Source organism: Budorcas taxicolor, chromosome 12 (genome assembly GCF_023091745.1).
Source record: "Budorcas taxicolor isolate Tak-1 chromosome 12, Takin1.1, whole genome shotgun sequence".
In the NCBI taxonomy this organism is placed as follows: domain Eukaryota; kingdom Metazoa; phylum Chordata; class Mammalia; order Artiodactyla; family Bovidae; genus Budorcas; species Budorcas taxicolor.
The window spans coordinates 71644091-71664025 of record NC_068921.1 but is presented as its reverse complement, the minus strand read 5'-3'; the positions used below and the strand labels follow the sequence as shown (position 1 = coordinate 71664025).

Sequence of the window (19935 nt, the reverse complement as noted above, 5' to 3'; positions counted from 1 at the left end):
TGCATGGAAGTTAAATAAGGAGGGTGACAATATACAGCTTTGATGTACTCCTTTTCCTATTTGGAACCAGTGTGTTATTCCATGTCCAGTTCTAACTGTTCCTTCCTGACCTGCATACAGATTTCTCAAGAGGCAGGTCAGGTGATCTGGTATTCCCATCTCTTTCAGAATTTTCCACCATTTATTGTGATCCTCACAGTCAAAGGCTTTGGCATAGTCAATCAAGCAGAAATAGATGTTTTTCTGGAACTCTCTTGCTTTTTCCATGATCCAGTGGATGTTGGCAATTAGATCTCTGGTTCCTCTGCCTTTTCTAAAACCAGCTTGAACATCAGGAAGTTCACGGTTCACGTATTGCTGAAGCCTGGCTTGGAGAATTTTGAGCATTACTTTACTGGCATGTGAGATGAGTGCAATTGTGTGGTAGTTTGAGCATCCTTTGGCATTGCCTTTCTTTGGGATTGGAATGAAAACGGACCTTTTCCAGTCCTGTGGCCACTGCTGAGTTTTCCAAATTTGCTGGCATATTGAGTGCAGCACTTTCACAGCATCATCTTTCAGGATTTGAAAGAGCTCCACTGGAATTCCATCACCTCCACTAGTTTTGTTCATAGTGATGCATTCTAAGGCCCACTTGACTTCACATTCCAGGATGTCTGGCTCTAGATGAGTAATCACACCATCATGATTATCTGGGTATCAGTGAACACTAATTGGAAACAGCTTTTCCCGTCACGTGATTGTACTTGTAAGATACATAAGAAGTCATGAGAACTTCAAAGCTCTAATGTCTAAGAGGCTTTTCTACTTCTGCAGCAGTTTGCTTTCGCAATGTTGTTCTTTCTGTATCCACAGGTACAACTTAAAGAAGCCATCAAAGCTTTTCCTAGTGGATTGGATACTGAATTAGCAGAATCAGGATTGAACTTGAGTGTTGGACAGAGACAACTAGTGTGCCTCGCCAGGGCTATTCTGAGGAAAAATCAGATATTGATTCTTGACAAAGCCACATCCAATGTGGATCCAAGGTATGGAGCTGAGATCCATGAAACCTGGAATCCAAATTGTAAATGTGGTAAATGGAAATCATTTAGTGATGCTGAGAAATGTTTCTGTGCTTTCTTTGGCCCACAGATGTCTATTAATAACATTAATCACAAACAAAGGAAAACAAACAAAGAAATCAAGACAGTTATATGCTGTTAATATTGTTGTGAGGCATCCTAAGAGAGCTGGATTTGGGAATCCAGCTAGTTTCAATCCAGATAGCTTTAAACAATTTCAAGGGGAGGCTATTTTCCATCACTTTATGGAAAATAGTAACTTCTAAATAGACTTTTTATACCTAGTTTATTAGGAGCAAGATTATATGTTAAAGTATTGATTTTTAATTTTTAACTCTTTAGTCTGCCTTTCCTGTCTTCACTGAAGTATATCAACTTCTCTGATTTCAGAACTGATGAGTTCATACAAAAAAGAATTCGTGAGAAATTTACCCAGTGCACTGTGCTAACCATCACACACAGGTTGAGCACCATTATTAACTGTGAACAGATACTGGTAAGTCCCTTACTATTTCAGTTTTTTTCACTTATATTCAATTTAGCCCTGATCCATCCTTGTAAAACTTGATAGAAACCTCCATTAATTTTCTCTTGGTTTATCTTCTCATTCCTGCAGATAACTCGAGCAATGAACTTTACTTTCAAAATGTGCTATTAAATAATATATCCAATAACCTTATATTTTATATAATATTCTTATATTTGAATTGTTTTTTTAAAGACATCCAGCCATGAAAATATTCCAAAGCCAAATTGTAGTTTCATATTTCAAGAGGCTAGAATACAGTCATTTTCACTGTGTCACAGTTGTTTCAGTATTTTTCAATTCCCTTAATCAAGATATTAACCTTTCATTTAGATTGCCAGGAGGTTGTTGGCTAAGGTTGCAGAATTTTTCAGCTCTTGCTGTCAGAAGAGAGTCTATGAGAAGAAAGGGCCTCGTGAGAAAAACAGTATTTCAGCTGAAAGGATTTAATATAGGAAATTTGTTACATAAGAATAGGAGGCTAGAAAAATGAAAGGAAGCACTGGGGAAATGATTTTAGGAAGCAGCTACCATGCCCTAGGACAGATCTCCAGACCTAAGAACTCAGAAGAGAGGCCCTACAGTTGGTGCTGAAACCTCCAAGGAGAGGCCCAGTTGCTGGTCGTATGTGCTGAGGAAGCAGGAAGGGGCTATTTCTCCATGTGCTAATGAAAGCTGGGAGCTGGAGTCAGGCCCCACTGCTGAGGTGACGCTGCAGGACCAGCAAGTCAGATAGAACATTAGCTCTGTCCCACTGTCAGTCTCCCTCTAGTGCCCACTTACTGGCAGAACCTTAAAAAAAGCCAGCTTGCCAAAGAGCCTCTGAAATGTGACTTGCAAAGATCCAACCTGTGCATCACAGGAGAGAGTTTAGAAAGGAAGGCAAATCAAGGCTGAGAGACTGTAGATAAACAACCAACATGTCTCTTGCACAGTAGATTGAGGCACTGCACATGCAGTAGGCTCCAAGCTTTGGTCTCTGGACCTCTGTCTAGTATCTTCCCTCCAGATTTGGTGGCTCTTTCTTCTTAGTAATATAATATTTCCTTCCTTATCTTCTTTTCCTTCCTCCCTCTATTCTTATCTCTTTTCATCTTCTCTTTGTTGTTTCCCTCTGCTGCTCACTGAGTTTCAGTAAATGTTAGAATGTGGCTTTACAAAATGATATAGAAACCATGGCTCAAAGGAAAACCTTTGGCTGCATATAATCTCAAAAGAATGTGTTTGTCACTCAGTCATATCTGACTTTTTGTGACCCCATGGACTGTAGCCTGCCAAGCTCCTCTGTCCATGGGATTCTTCAAGCAAGAATACTGGAGTGGGTAGCCATTCCCTTCTGCAGGGAATCTTCCCGACTCAAGGATTGAACCCAGGTCTTCTGCATTGCAGACAGATTCTTTACTGTCTTAGCCACAAGGGAAGTCAGTCCCAAAAGAATGCAAGATATATTTAAGTATTTTGATGGTCCACACAAAATAGGTGATAATCAATAATAAACAGTAACATCCAAACTTCCTTATGCTTTATGATAATGGAACGGTCTCTTTTGATTTCTTGGACAGTTTCTAAAATATCACTCCCCTCCCCACACTTCACATGCATTGTCAGATGGATCATCAGTGGGAACATTGAGTAGATATCAGGCTGTCAGCATTGAAACAGTGCCTGTAGCCTCACTCACCAAGATGGACATACAGAGAAGTGATCTCCAAGGAGTCCAACGAGAGGAGTGGGGCATCCCCAACCAAAGGGATGCTCTAGGCTCCAGCAGTGGAGCCAGTTGTCTGGACTAGAGCATCTCAGTAGGAAGCCGACTCCACCTGAAAACTTTCAAGAGGGACTGGGTTAAATTCCAAGACTACAGGACAGTAGCTCAAATTCCAGAAATGTATTTTAGCACCCAGTATTCCTGGACCCTCATTTTGTGTTCTTGAATGCTAATTGGAAAAGTAGCCTTTCATTTCTACTTTTTTCCTTGTTGCTTTGTTATTCTTACCTCTTAGCACTGTATATTTTGAAGGCTGACCCCAAAGCATCTTTCTTCCATAACAAATAAATGATGCTATAAAATTTAGCTGTTTCAAACCCTTTATCAGGCTTTAGAGGCAGCAACAGAAAGATGGCTTGATCTCCAGCTCAGTTAGGGGTCTGTTCAAATAAATTCTTTTTTCCTAAAGGTACCCTGCAGCTTTATTTTTGGGTTTTGTTATTCCAGCATTAATTGCAGCAGATTATTTTTATTATCTAATTCTTACAAATACTGTCACCTTGAAATGTGTGATTGGTTAGGGAAACAGCAAGGCAGGACAGAATTTGGAAAGCATGTCCTCTGGTCATTTCTAAGTCTTATCCCTCAGCACCCGATCCATAGATGTGAACATCTGTATCCCTTGAACCAATCAGCTTTGTTGCTGTTATCAAAATATGTTCAACTTTTTTAATGCTTTACTTACTTGTGTGTGTTACTTGTTCAGTCATGTCCGACTCTTTGCAACCCCATGAACTGTAGCCCACCAGGCTTCTCTGTCCATGGGATTGTCCAAGCAAGATTACTGGAACGGGTTTCCATTCCCTTCTCCACGGGATCTTCCCAACCCATAGACCGAAACGGGGTCTCTCGCATTGCAGGCAGATTCTTTACCATCTGAGCCACCAGGGAGGCCTATCTCCTGGTAAATTTCTATAATCTCGAGTTTTTCTCGATTGGTCAGTGTCTTTGAACACATCTTTAACGTGGTTTAACAAAGCAATTTACACTCCGGTCCCTCCCCACCTTTCTAGTCTTTTCCCCACTCTTCTCCCTTCTTCCTTCAGAGCTAAAACCACATTGATGGTCTTCAATTCTCCAGATGAAGTGTTCCCTCCCTCTCACAGTTGTGACTTCCCTTGGCTGAGACTAAGGTGCCTGCAGTGGAAATGGTGAGATGGTTGGATTTGGGGGAAATGAGGAAGTGGAGCCAAGCGATGGATTCAATGTGGGATCTGAGAGAGGAGAGAGAAGTCAATGCTGGTCTCTGGTTGTGGAGACTGAGCCTCTGGGTGAATAGGGAAGATGGAGGCAGAAGGGAAATGGAAGGCTTTGCTTTAAAGTCTGTCACCTTTGCAATGACTGGACTTGTTTTCCGTGATGACCTTGTCCTTCACTGTGGAGGAACCCTTCCCCCTCCTGTGTGGGGAGACCTTCAGTTTAGGGTTGCCTGGTTGAGGTCATCAGTAAAATCACAGGGAGGTCCCACCAGGATATATAAACTCAGCCACTTGTTTATATCTTGGTTCGAGCTGGTTGTGGTTGCTGATTCCTCTGGTAGGAATGGCAGGATCAGACCTTAGGGGACTAAGGGACTTGCATCTCCCAGCTTCAGAGTTGGGGATTGTCCTCTGTGCTCCATCCACCCCAGGTGTAAACCTTATGTTTTGTTCTAGAGCTTCTGACTACCAGTTGGTTTTTAATTCAGCAAATCATCACAAATAACAAATAGTGTTCCTTTTCTAACCTTTGGTTTTTTGAATCCATTTTCCTTTTTATTGCTTTCTTTAGAAATACAGGCATACCTTCTTTTATTGCAATTCCCAGATAATGTTTTTGTTGTTGTTGTTGTTTTGTTTTTAATAAAATGTTTGTGAAGCAAGTCGATAAAATCTACAGGTACCGTTTTTCCAACAGCATTTGCTCACTCCATGTCTGTGTCACCTTTTGGTAATTCTCACAATATGTCAAACTTTTCACTGTCATTACATTTGTTATGGTGATCTGTGATCAGTGATTTTCGGTATTACTTGTTGAAGTCTCCAATGATGTTTAGTTTAGTATTTTTTAGCAATAATTTATTATTATTATTTTGTTTAATTTATTTTATTTTTTTTTAATTGAAGGATAATTGCTTTACAGAATTTTGTTGTTTTCTGTCAAACATCAACAAGAATCACCCATGGGTATGCCCATGAGCAATAAATTATTTTTTAAAATAAGGTCTGTGCATTGTTTTCTCAGGCATAATGCTACTGCACACTTGCTAGGCTACAGTGTAGTCCAAACATAACTTTTATGCAGCCTGGGGAGCCAGAAATTTTGTATAACTGACTTTATTGTGATATTCACTATACTCTGGTGTTCTGGAACTGAACCCCCAATATCTCCAAGGGATCCCTGTACCTCTTTCCTTTCTGGAAAGCAGGTGACTGTCTGTTCTGAAAGCTTTAATGTGGACATGAAACGAGTCAACCTGTTGCAAAATGTGATGCTGCAGAGGGCAGGCAGCCAGCTTCAGGGAGGGGCTGGAGAAATGACAGATACTGATGAAGGGCATGACCGACAGGGTTGCCACCATGAAGTCCTGTGGTTATAGGTGCTGAAGGTGTTGTTGTTTAGTTGCTAAGTTGTGTCTGACTTTTGTGCCACCCCATGGATGGTAGCCTGCCAGGCTCATCTGACCATGGGGATTCTCCAGGCAAGAATACTGGAGTGGGCTGCCATTTCTTGTAAAAAGTACATTTTGTTGCACTGGTGAACATATTTGCACAAAGACAGAAGGGTATGGTGTGTGTGTGTGTGTGTGTGTGTGTGTGTGTGTGTGTGTGTGTGTGCACGCATTCAATTTATTTTAGATTATATTTTCTCTTCACATAAAGGGTATGGTTTTGTTTTGTGGTTGTTCAGTTGCTTAGTTGTTTGCAACTCCTGATGACCCAATGTAGTGCAGCACACTAGGCTTTCCTGTCCTTCACCATCTCTTAGGGCTTGCTTGAACTCATGTCCATTGGGTCAGTGATGTCACCTAGCCATCTCATCCTGTCGTCCCCTGTTCCTCCTTCCCTCAGTCTTTCCCAGCATCAGGGCCATTTCTAATGAGTTGGCTCTTCACATTAGGTGGCCAAAGTATTGGAGCTTCAGCTTCAGCATCAGTCCTTCCAGTGAATATTCAGTGTTGATTTCCTTTAGAATTGACTGGTTTGATCTCCTTGCAGTCCAAGGGACTTTTAAGTCTTCTCCAATGCTGCAGTTCCAAAGCATGAGTTCTTCAGCACTCAGCTTTCTTTATAGTCCAACTCTCACATCCATTCATGACTACTGGAAAACCATACCTTTGACTATACAGATCTTCGTCAGCAAAGCAATGTTTCTGCTTTTTAATACACTGTCTAGATTTATCACAGCTTTTTTTCCAAAGAATAAGTATCTTTTAATTTTAAGGCTGCAGTCACTCTCTGCAGTGATTTTGGAGCCCAAGAAGATAAAATCTGTCACTGTTTCCACTGTTTCCCAATATATTTGCCATGAAGTGATGGGACTGGATGCCATAATCTTAGTTTTCCGAATGTTGAGTTTTAAGCCAGCTATTTCACTCTCCTCTTTTGCCTTCATCAAGAGGCTCTTTAGTTCCTCTTTGCCTTCTGCCATAAGGGTGATGTTATCTGAATATCTGAAGTTTTTGATATTTCTCCCAGCAGTCTTGATTCCAGCTTGTGCTTCATCCAGCCCAGCACTTCACATGATATACTTGGCATAGAAGTTAAATAAGTAAGGTGACAATATACAGCCTTGACATACACCTTTCCCAATTTTGAACCAGTCTATTATTTCATATCCAGTTCTAACTATTGCTTCTTGTCCTTCATACAGATTTCTCAGGAGGCAGGTAAGGTGGTCTGGTATTGCCATCTCTTGAAGAATTTTCCGCAGTTTGTTGTGATCCACATGGTCAATGGCTTTAGCATAGTCAATGAAGCAGAATGTGAAATTTTTCTGGAATCCTCTTGCTTTTTCTATGTTCCAACAGATGTTGGCAATTTGATCTCTGGTTCCTCTGCCTTTTCTAAATCCAGCTTGTACATCTGCAAGTTCTTGGTTCACATCCTGTTGAAGCTTAGCTTGAACGATTTTGAGTATTACTTTTCTAGCATGAGAAATGTGTACACTGTGCAGTAGTTTTAACATTCTTTGGTATTGGAATGTAAACCGACCTTTTCCAGTCCTGTGGCTACTGCTGAGTTTTCCAAATTTGCTGACATACTGAGTGCAGCACTTTCACAGCATCATCTTTTAGGATTTGAAATAGCTCAGCTGGAATTCCATCACCTCCAAAGCTTTGTTCATAGCGATGCTTCTTAAAGCCCACTTGACTTTGCACTTCACGATGTCTGGCTCTAGGTGAGAGATCACACCATCATGGTTCTGGGTCATTAAGATCTTTTTTATATAGTTCTTCTGTATAATGTTGCCACCTCTTCTTAATATCTTCTGCTTCTGTTAGGTCCATACCATTTTTGCCCTTTATTGTGCCCATCTTTGCATGAAATGTTGCCTTTGTTATCTCTAATTTTCTTGAAGGGATCTCTAGTCTTTCCTATTCTATTGTCTTCCTCTATTTCTTTGTATTGATCACCAAGGAAGGCTTTCTTATCTCTCCTAGCAATTTTTTGGAATTCTGCATTCAGATGAGTATATGTTTCCCTTTCTCCTTTGCCTTTTGCTTATCTTATCTCAGCTGTTTGAAATAGTTTTCTTTACTCTGACAACTGACTCAGTTAATAATTTCATTTTTGTGTTGACCCTTCAAAGGGATTTATCCTGCTTTAGTTCACTAAGTATCAATAATGTTTCAGAATTTTATTTTATAAAGATGTTCTCTCAATTTTAATTTTATTAAACATTATGGAGTCATAAGGACAGCTAATTTAATCTTCTTTATTGCCTCCAAAACAGTGGAGCAAGACAGATAAATTAGAAATCCTCTTTCTCCTAATACCTACCACTGTCTCTGCCTTAAAAGCTGGGTTCTTCCTTTCATTTTTAGTATTCACTTGGTGCTTGGGACCTGTTTTCTCTTCAGCCAAGAGCACAGTTGTCCCCTCGCATCTCTGCACACTCCAGTCTTCAGATCACCTGCATTCTCCCTGGAAGAATGAGCAGAGGAGGCAGATGAAAATCTGCACTTGCTGTAACAGTGTTGCTGTCTCTGTTTTACATTTTCACTGTGTAATTATTCTTTGGAAATGAATGATGAAGGACCAAAACCAGGAATAGGAATCTCGAATTCCACCTCTTCTATTTGTAAACAATCTTATGCATATTCTTTACCTCTTTTCCTCAGCTCAAACCTCTGCTAAGTGCTTTTCCCAGAGAAATCAAATCCGGAAACTAATATAATATACCCACCTGAAAAACACAAAAACAACTCAAACCTAACTAGAGTTTTACTTAAATTCTGTTTTTTACCTTCATGGAATTTTTCTTTCATAAGCCTACATGGATACAGTTAGAACATTTCAGAAGAGAAATCTCCTTCAAAAACATGCTAAGAGCTTTCATTCAAGTTTTTAGAAGAAAGATAACTAATATGGAAGTAGAGAGCACAATAGGGCTTCCCTCATAGCTCAGTCGGTAAAGAATCTGCCCGCAATGCAGGAGAACCAGGTTCAATTCCTGGGTCAGGAAGATCCCCTGGAGAAAGAAATGACAATCCATTCCAGTATTCTTGCCTTGAAAATCCCATGGACAGAGGAGCCTGGCGGGCTACAGTCCATGGGGTCTCAAGAGTCAGACACAACTTAAACGACTAAACCACTACCAGAGAGCACACTAAGGGAAAAGAGATACTTTATGGAGGAGGTGCTTACATGGAAAAGCAGCAGGTTTGGGAGGGCAATGGGGGAGGTGCCCATGACCCAGCGCTCATCATTCCATGGACAAGAAGAATGATTTATTATTTCAGGACCTAAGAAAAAATTCAGAGTGTCCAGTCCCTGAGAAAATCACAAGAACCCTTTTTATGAGAGACCCAACTTCCAAGCCTGGACACCTCTCCCTGTGTCACCTGGCAGCCAAAATCAGAGGTCTAATACTCAGATCTTCACCTCCCTATTCTATTTGTCCCTAATGGGATCTCCCTTTAATGTTTGTCACCATGTTGAAAACTCTTCCTGGCATCTTTTCTTACTAGGCTTTTCTTCCACCCTCTCCTGCCCCCACTTTTCCCTGTAGCCACACCACTATCACTGATGGCATCCTGCCAATGAAGACAAATCATATTACCTTGCAGTGGCTCCATTTACTCTTTATGTGTAGGACAGCTCCCTGGAATATCTGTGGCTGCACTGCACTCCTGCTCCTCTCAACTCCCCCTCCTCTCTCTCTCTCCTTTCTTCTTTATCTTTTCCAATATTTGACATAAACGAGTTTGAAGCCTTCATTTGCAACCATGGTTTGACCCTCCCTCATTTTCCCTCTCACTCTCCGTCTTGTCCACAGTCATCAACCTGAGGCATGTGGTCCTCCAGGTCCACATCCCTCATCCTGTCATCCCTGTATCCCCTGCCTTAGCTGTTCCCCATGCCAGCTGGACTTATCCTCCCCTTGATCTCACCCTTTAGTCTTGACAAACCACACCATTGGGCACTCACCCAGTCACGCCCTGAATTTAGTTTCATTTGTATTGAACTTTCAACCTGCATGTACTGTGCCTGTTACTTATCATGTACAGCGCCAGGGCCCTGAGATGCAACAGTGAACAAGGAAAACTGCATAACCCTGCCCTTAAGGAGCTGCCAGGCTCATCTCCAGTCCACTTGGCCCATGATAGTCCTTGTGTCTGGAAAGACCACTGTCCACCCACCCCTGTTTCTGCGTGTTCATGCCTGTCCTTTCTTCAAGGTCTAATTCATTGCCCTCTCTCCTCCTTGAAGCTCATCCTCTGACCAGAAGTCATCTCTTCTGTTACTAAACCCTTCTTGTTGTGCTTTTTTTCCTGCATGATAGACATTTGAAATTTTCTTCTTTCTCTCTCCTCTCAGTACAGGCTCCCCAGGGTCAGGGTCTGTGGCTTATATGTGATTTCATCTTCCACAGCATCTAGCAAATTGTCATCAGTGCACTTATACGTGCAATAAATGTTTGCAGAATCAATTCAGAAATTAATGAAAATTTACTTAAGTGTTCCTCAAATGTGTTTTGGCTATGTGTTACTTCTGTTTATAAGCATGAAATATAGTTGATTTACAACATTTTGTTATTTTCAGATGTATAGCAAAGTGATTCACCTAAATAGGTATATATTTTTTCAGAATATTTTCAATGATAGACAATTACAGGATATTGGATATAGTTACCTGTGTTATACATTAAATCTATTTTGCTTATCTGTTTCGTTTATGGTAGTTTGTTTCTACTGATCCCATAGTCTTAATTTATATGTCCTCTCCTTTCCTCTTTGGTAACTGAGTTTGTTTTCTGTATCTGTGAGTCTATTTCTGTTTTATACGTTGGTTTGTTTGTATTTAGGTTCCACATACAAATGATATATTTGTCTTTCTCTGTCCGATTTACTTCACTGATTTGATTCTCTAGGTTCACCCATGTTGGTGCGAATGACAATATTTCATCATTTATTATGGTCTGAGTAATATGCCACTGTGCATAAGTATGTGTGTGTGTGTGTGTGTGTGTGCGTGTGTGTGTGTGTGTGTGTATCAGATTTTCTTAAACCAGTCATCTGTTGATGGGCACTTAGGTTGTTTCCATATTTTGGCTATTTTAAGTATTGCTACTATGAACATTGTTGTATGTATCTTTTTGAATTAGGGTTTTTGTCTTTTCTAGATACATGCCCACTACTGAGGTTGTTAGATCATACGGTAGCTGTATTTTCAGTTTTTTTCAGAAATTTCCACACTGTTTTTTCCCATTGTGGCTGCACCAAGTTATATTCCCACCAACAGTGTAGGAGGTGCATCCTTTCCTCCACACCCTCTCCAGCATTTGTTCTGTGTAGACTCTAATGATGGCCATTCGGACCCATGTGAGTGATACCAAATTATGGTTTTGAGTAACATTTCTCTGATAAATGGTGATGTGGAGCACCTTTTCATGTGCTTGTTGGTCTTCTGTATGTGTTCTTTGGAGAAGTGTCTATTTAGGTCTTCTGTCCATTTTTGGTTGGTTTTTTGATATTGAGTATGTGAGGTGTTTGTGTATTTTAGATATTAAACCCCTGTCGCTTGCATCCTTTGATTTTATCCCATTCATTTGGGGTTGTCTTTTCATTTTGTTGGTGTTGATCTTTGCTGTTCAAAAGCTTTTGAGTTTGATTAGGTCCTATTTGTTTACTTTTGCTTTTTTTCTTTTGCTTTGGGAGACTGATCGAAGAAAACATTGTTGTGATTCATGTCAAAGAGTGTTAATAAATATATATTAGAAAAAATTTTTAAAAAAAGAGTGTTCTGTGTTTTCCTCTGGTTTTATAATATCCAGCCTTAGGTCTTTAAACCATTTTGAGTTTATTTTGTATATGGATTATTTTGTATGGTTGTATATGTACAAAAAAAAATAGTGTGTTCTAATTTCATTTATTTCGATGTGGGTGTCCTGCTTTCCCAGTACTATTTGCCAATGAGACTGTCTTCTCCACTGTATACTCTTGAGTGCTCTTTCATAGATTAATTGACCATAGGCGTTTGGAGACCTGTGTTTTAAAATTGTACTTTTTCTTTCTTGACATCAGAATGAGTAGTTATGTTCTGTCATGTTATACTTAAGTTAAATTGTACATTCAGAGCATCTCAATTGGCCAAGTTACAGAAGATATAAATTATTATGTGGATGTGACAGATTCTATTATTCTTGGGCTCTTTTGAGAAAGCTGCCCTTAGCAAAGATCCACAGGAGTGAACAAAAGTTCAACAGGAAAATGGACTTTATGAGACTTAATAAATATTTCTAATTAAATACAAAGAATGGAATTAACTGTAATACCTCTTTAAAATTAAAAATTACTGTAATGTGGAAAAACAACCTGTGTCTTGTTTAGAGTTTCAGCATACTCTCTTAAGATACATTTACTCTAAATGAAGAACGAAGTACTACTTAGCATCAGAACAGTTATTTATTTATTTATTATTATTATTTTTTAATTTTTATTTTTACTTCACTTTGCTTTACAATACTGCATTGGTTTTGCCATACGTTGACATGAATCAGAACAGTTTTTATAGTTATATCATTTGAGCTAATTGTTTCAGACACTCCCTCCCCTCCCCACCAAAAATCATTAACCAAAGTCACTAATAAGTAGAAAGGGAGAATTGAGCCCCTTCCTCTTTCGATTTCCAATTAGCAGACCTATTGCACTTAGTCGCTCAGTCGTGTCTGTGTCTGACTCTTTGTGATCCCATGGCCTGTAGCTGGCCCAGCTCCTCTGTCCGTGGGATTCTCCAGGCAAGGATACTGAAGTGGAGTGCCATGCCCTCTTCCAGGGAATCTTCCCAACCCAGGGATCAAACCCAGGTCTCCTACATTTCAGGTGGATTCTTTACTGTCTGAGCCACCAGGGAAACCCAAGAACACTGGAGTGGGTAGCCTGTCCCTTCTCCAGGGGAACTTCCCCAACCAGGAATTGAATCAGGGTCTCCTGCATTGCAGGTGGATTCTTACCATCTGAGCTACCCGGGAAACCCAGAAGACCTCTTAATGAACAATAAAAGGGGACTTAGCAGCAGCAGCAAGGAAGGCATTTAGAAAGAAAGAAAAAGGAGCAGTGAAAGATAATTTGTGAAAACAGGTTCAGGTCCTAGGCAGTTCAGATTGAGCTGCCTCCATGTGTTGTGTGGTCCATGATCACTAGAATTACGAGCTCAATTTCTTAATTGCTTCTTTGATCTTATCCAAGGAGAAAATTGGATTTGTAGAGTGTGTGTGTGTGTGTGTGTGTGTGTGTGTGTGTGTGTGTGTGTGTGTGGAGAGCAATTCTACTAAAGCTGCTATGTAGCAGCTCCATTTGCCAGTCTTTCACTCTCAGAATAATAAACTACAACCACAGCAAACTTTAAGAAACATGTTAACCTCTCAGATAAAGGATTCTGCCCCTCTTAGCAGCTGACAGTAATCCAGAACCCTAAAGAAATTCCAGAAGCATCTCCTTTTTTCCTCAATACTGCTCAGATTCTGTCAAACCAACTTGACAGTTTGCTGTCAGGCCCCTGCCATCTGGTTTGTCTGACATCAACCTGCTTTTTAGATAAACTGACTTTCATTTTCTTGAATCAAGGTATTTGCCAACTCTGTATATCTGTATAGATATACCTTTAAGCTCAGAGTCTCAGAGCTAAAAGCACTAACTAATGATAACAACCCAAACTGCCCTGGGCAAAATATAAGATGCTACATACTGCTGAGTGTCAGTAATCATACTGTGAAACTTCCATTTTCTTCCTTTCCTATAGCCTTATAATAATAAAAGATCAGGTTAGACCTTTGTCTGCCTAGTAAAACAAGGGAATCAAACCATTTAAACACCAGCCAGACCTACCACCCAAATAGATTCTCCCTATTCTGTCTGTCCTGCCTGTTTCTGAAATATTGTCCAAGTTATAATATCACTGTGAAACATTTGGTGCTCATGATAAAGAACCCACGTGCCATTGTAAGAGACTCATAAAAAACATGGGTTCAATCCCTGGGTTGGAAAGATCCCTTGGAGATGGAAATGGCAATTTACTCTTTATTCTAGCCTGGAGAATCCCATTGACAGAGGAGCCTGACGGGCTACAGTCCATAGGGTTACAAAGAGTCGGACACAACTGAAGTGACTTAACACACACACACACATACACAATATGTTACTGTGAAACACTGGTGCTAATTGGTTTCTTTTTGCTGATTAACAGGTTTTGGATTCAGGGAGACGGAAAGAGTATACCCGGCCATATGATTTGCTACAAAATACAGATAGCCTGTTTTACAAGATGGTGCAGAAACTGGGCAAGGCAGAGGCCTCTGCCCTCACTGAAAGGGCAAAACAGGTGAGCCTACTGCAGGGTGTTGTAGTCTGTCTCCTGGTTCACTCTTCAGAATCTCCACCAGGGGTCTCTGTGCCCTTTCAATCCTAAACCTCCAGAGACTAAGCTTCATGACTGGGTTTTAACAACATGTGGTAGGTTGAAAGCAGATCTGCTGAGAATCTGTAGCTGTGGTAGGGGTGGGGTTTAGGATGAGTGTGCTCTTCTGTGCACACACACCTGTGCCTAAGAGACAGATTTTGGATAGGACTCACCACACACTACGACCCTAGGTTCAGATTCCCTTAGAGCACAGAACACTTTCATTTTGCAGACCCTTTATGTTTCATTCTGATTGGTCCTCAGCACATTTGTGATGCAAGTGCTGTCCAGAAACATCCGTGAAATTTGAGAGTTTAAGGGAAAAAATTCTGGAATATCTTGAGACTAGGAAGATTTACCAGGAAAAGTTATAAGTTGCTTCTGTTTCTAACCTGTAAAGAAAACTCCTACATGTTACTGTCACTTAATCCCTAATTCTTTGTTGTTTAGAATTTTATTCAATTACCCTGTCCTTGCCCATGCTCCCTCTAACTTCTAGAAGAAGGTATATTGTCATCAGGAAATATCAGAAATTCACAATACCTTAGCACTATACTCTGAATGGTGCTTGAAGATGAGGTGGGTGAAAGCACTAAGCGCTGTACATGGTGTGAGGAAGGCCCTTGATGAGTGACCTTTCTAACAAATGAGAAATGATAGTATCTTGGACAGATGTGACAACTGAGGTCTAGTTTAAGGGACTTAGCCATCGTCATGCAGCCACCTGTAATTCATTCTGGAACAAGGTGGGATTGACATTGATGGGAAGATAGGTGGATGGAGGGAAGGTGTGGTGTTCTTGCTGCCTGAGATGCATGGTTTGGGGCGGGATGAGGCTTCAGGCTGTATGTGGTGAGGCTTCCGCCATGAAAATTTATGTCTGGGCATTAAATTATGGATGCATTTTACCTTCTTCATACTTTTCTGCATTTCCCAGATTTTTACTTGTAAGTAGAATAAAATTGTGTAATATTTAAAATATCTGTTAAAGAAAACATGCCCCAGTATCTAACAGTATTTCTGTATGAAAAATGTATCTAAATATGGCCTAAATTCCCTCTGTCATTGTTTCATCTCAATCCTCCTCAGAAATGAGGAAATGCACAGCAGTACCTTCCACTGTTCATAGGGTAGGAGATAGCTTTTTGTAAGTACTATATTGTATGCAAATGTTGAGAAGCTGAACATGGAGCTCTGTATTTTTTGTACCTAAAATTCACAGACTGCTTTCATCTACTACAGTGTCTCCCAGTCAGAGTTTCGCTCCTGAGATCTGATAATCATTTGTGATTTCCCATATAACCTAGTCACAAAGAAGGAAGGACTCTTAAAACCCTTTTGTTCTTTAGAACTTAGGCATTACACATTTTGATGTGTCCCCACCTATGTGTCAAAGTGTTCAGTTAAAAACTATATTATCCTTATGTATGATCAAGTCGTTGAATAATGAGAAATTTATCTCTAGGTTTTGAGTTAGTAAAATGATTTTACTTATCATCAATTTACTCTAGTCTTAAAAACATATTTGTGAATCAGAATGATCAGAACTCAAGTATATCTACAGGTGGTTTGGCATTATGTCCAGCCCCAGTGTAGGTTTTAATGGGGCTTCCTCCTCCATAGAATAAATACACCCCTGGTTTTTCCTATTGTGCTTCTAGTAGTGATATGATTTGCTTCACATGAAGCAGTGGACCTAAGAATGTGTTGCCTTAGGAGAAGGACTTTAAAACTCATAAACGTGTGGTTTTTGTCTCCCCTCCCTCAGGTGCACTCTGAAAGGAAATAACCAGATATCACTCACAGTGACCATGTGATTATGAATATTATGAATGGCCAATGGACAACTCTCAGCCTTCACAACTTTTGAGTCAACTCTGTGATTCTACCACGGGTTCATGTCTATTCCCAAGGCATTGTTCCAATTGATTTCTGCACTGCATAAATTATGTTGTTCTTTTTTTACACCAGCAACAGATATTGACATATTGTAAGATATTAACCTATAATTTTTCTCCAACTTCACTCAATGATTTCAAGCTCTTGCAAAAGGATTTATTGTGTTTATTTATGAGTTATACTATTTTATTTTTTATCCAAATCAGAGGTACAGGCCACCAATAAAAGGTGTCTCCCAGGTTTTGTGTCTGGAGAGACTCTGGAGCCAAACTTATTTTCTAAGATTTGAGACAAAGTTCTCACATTTTTTTTTTACTGTTCCCAGAATTACATCTTACTTTCTAATTATATTACAGATTCCTGAAGATCGTGTGAAGGTGCCATTTTGTGTCACCACTTCCTTTATGTCACGTTTTGTGTCACCTATGATCCATTTTCCACTCAAAGGGCTCTGGTTAAAATACTACAGAGAAAAGTAATAGGAAAAACATACAGTACATGTAGTTTAAGTGACATGATAGAAGAGAGAGATGTCACCCTCCAAAAAAAAAATATGGTTAAAATACAGAAGGGCAATACTGTACATTCATCTCCTGTGTCCCCTGCATTGCCAGCAGAGTCTTTATCGCTGAGCCATGTGGTGGATTCATGTCAATGTATGGCAAAACGAATACATTATTTACTAAAATAAAGTAAAAATAAAAAATTTTTAAAAAATTAAAAAATAAAAGAGAAGGAAGAGAAAATATGCCTTATCAAACTAGGAACCCATCTAGGGGATTTGCTAATGAAAGACAGACCTGTTCTAGACTCTTCTTGATAGAGGATTTTCTTTTTTTAATTAAAAAATTGTGGTAAAATATATATATAACATAAAATTTGCCATATAACCATTTTTAATCACACAATTTGGCATTAATCACACTCATAGTGTTGTGCAGCCATCATTGTCTGCATAACTTTTGGTAATTATGTGCTTCCTATTCAGTGTGTTATTTCTGCAGTCATTTTGGTAAGTTTCACTTTTCTAGAAGTAGATCTTTTTCCTGTGAGTTTTGAGCTTGACTGGCATAAATTTATTCACAATATCTTACGTGTTTAATCTCTGCAGCATCTCTGTGCTCTTTTGGCCTTTTAGTTTTCTTTGAGGCTTCTCATTTTTTATGAATAATCTTGTATAACGTTTTCCTATTTTCAAAGAATCAAATTATTGCTTGGTTGGTACTCTGCTTTTCCTTCTCGTTCATCATATCATTCTTTCTTTCAACTTTTCCTTTATTTTGAGGTTTTTTTTTCTCTGAATTCTTAAATTAGAAACAGATTAATAATAAAATTATTTTTCTAACATAAGTATATAAAGCTGACAATTTTTCTGTGATCCACTTTAGCCACAACCTACAAGTTTTGATACTTACCACCAACCACTAGCCAAAGTATTATGTATTTTCTAATTCCCAATTTAATTCATTAGCTATATCTTTTACCCATGAGTTATTCATAAGTATAATATTCTCTAAATTTCAAATGCTAATGGCTTTTTTCTACTAGATTGAACACATGGAACTCCTAACATTCAGCCTTTTATGTAAAATGGCACTTACATGTATTTAAACGTAATAGTTTTCTTTTATTAATATATAACTTAATTTCATTTTGGTCAGAAAACATTAGGTTGTGGATTTTAAACCAAAGGTAATGAATGATATTCACACAAAAAGTCCTTGTTTCCACCATTTTGTGTTTTTAAAACGTTTTAAGTACATGTGTAACTAGTAATTTTCAAATAAAAGTCCTCCGTGAGTACTGGAATGTTTTCTGATACATGTTGCAAGCTGGTTCTCTGGAATGCAGACTCAGATTGAGTTTAGTGCTGGGATGTTTATCAGGGCTGCCCTTGGAATCAGCAGTGTGGAATCAGGAGGGAGAAACGGGATAGGGCAGAAGGAAAGATCAAGCTGGATCACTGGCTGGATGACTTTAGCTGATCGCATGGGGCATCTGAAGTGAAGATGGCCCTTCAGGGTTGTCCTGACACATCCAATGGCCAGGTCTTTATACCTCCACCTGGAAGGATCATTGCATGCAGCCTGGTGGTTTAAGGTTGCCCACTGGCAGCACCCTCAGCAGCTGGGAAACGGGTCCTTAAAGGCAGGTCTGAACAGCACGTCTCCATGTCCTCCCACATCCTGTGTCACAGCTCTAAGGTAGGTGATGAGGATGTACTGTGGGGGAAACTCTTGATGACTGATGTGTAAGTCAAAATGATGAGTTAGTGATTCTCCGCAATACGCTCTGGTTTAAAAAATAGAGGAGAAGGTCCATGAAGGGGAGAAATCTCATTTTCTAGGGTCAGGCCAGTTGTCACCTCTTCTAGGAAGTCACCTTTAGATCAGTCATCATTCTAGGTAACTCATATTTCTGTAGGACCCTGAGCACCTCTCATTTGTTAAACTGAACCATACTTGGTTAGTGTCCTATTGTCATCCAGTATCGTGATTTTAAAATAAGGGGCCCTATTCTTTCCATTTTACACAGGTTATGTAAACTATGTAGCCTGCCCTGACTATGAGTATTCATATGGTCTCAGTTCAGTTCATTCGCTCAATCATGTCCGACTCTTTGCAACCCCATGAACCGCAGCACACCAGGCCTCCCTGTCCATCACCAACTCCCAGAGTCCACCCAAACCCATGTCCATTGAGTCAGTGATGCCATCCAACCATCTCATCCTCTGTCGACCCCTTCTCCTCCTGCCCTCAATCTTACTCGGCATCAGGGTCTTTTCAAATGAGTCAGCTCTTCACATCAGGTAGCCAAAGTATTGGAGTTTCAGCTTCAACATCCATCCTTTCAATGAACACCCAGGACTGATCTCCTTTAGAATGGACTGGTTGGATCTCCTTTAGAATGGACTGGTTGGATCTCCTTCCAGTCCAAGGAACTCTAAAGAGTCTTCTCCAACACCACAGTTCAAAAGCATCAATTCTTCTGCGCTCAGCTTTCTTTATCCATATGGTCTGTTTTCTCACTAAACCAAGTGAGGAAAAGACTTGAAACTGTGCTCTATTCACTTTTTAATTTCATCTTTCAGCACAGTGTCTGTCACATAGGGGACACTCAGTAAATATTTGCTGAATGAATAAATGATGACTGAGAACAAACCTTCCTTGTCAACTTTGTAATTTTGGAATTCTAAGAAGTAGCCTGGGATACAGAAAGCCCTGGTTTTGGAGTCAGTCACACTGATCTGCCTTTTAGGTCTTTCTCTGCTCTCACTAGCAATGTGGGTGTCCAAAGAGTGTACTGCACAGAATGGGATATTTGAGAATGAAAGGAAAGCAGTAACCAGCCAGAGTGCCAGGGAAATAAACTGGCACCATCCTTGACAAAATGGACTATGGACACCCTATAGCCATGTAGCCTTAGTTACATACTTAGGCAAGTGTCTTAACCTCTGAATCTCAGCTTCTTCATCTGGAAGATGGATATGATTCCTGCTCTTGGAGTTCTTTGGTTGGGATGATGGATGGACCAAGAGCAACCAGAGACACAAGGTGGAATCACTGACCTTGGTGA

At 39.9% G+C, this 19935-nt stretch overlaps 1 protein-coding gene across 1 annotated transcript in view; it reads left to right on the top strand.

The window, feature by feature from the left end:
* Positions 1-16249, top strand: part of LOC128057633 (ATP-binding cassette sub-family C member 4-like) — a 163668-nt gene extending 147419 nt beyond the window's left edge. The window contains exons 28-31 of the mRNA XM_052650094.1: positions 856-1028; positions 1455-1560; positions 14248-14382; positions 16229-16249. Coding sequence (XP_052506054.1) covers positions 856-1028; positions 1455-1560; positions 14248-14382; positions 16229-16249 — 435 coding nt within the window. The remainder of the gene's footprint in view (positions 1-855; positions 1029-1454; positions 1561-14247; positions 14383-16228) is intronic.
* Positions 16250-19935: the final 3686 nt, after the last annotated feature.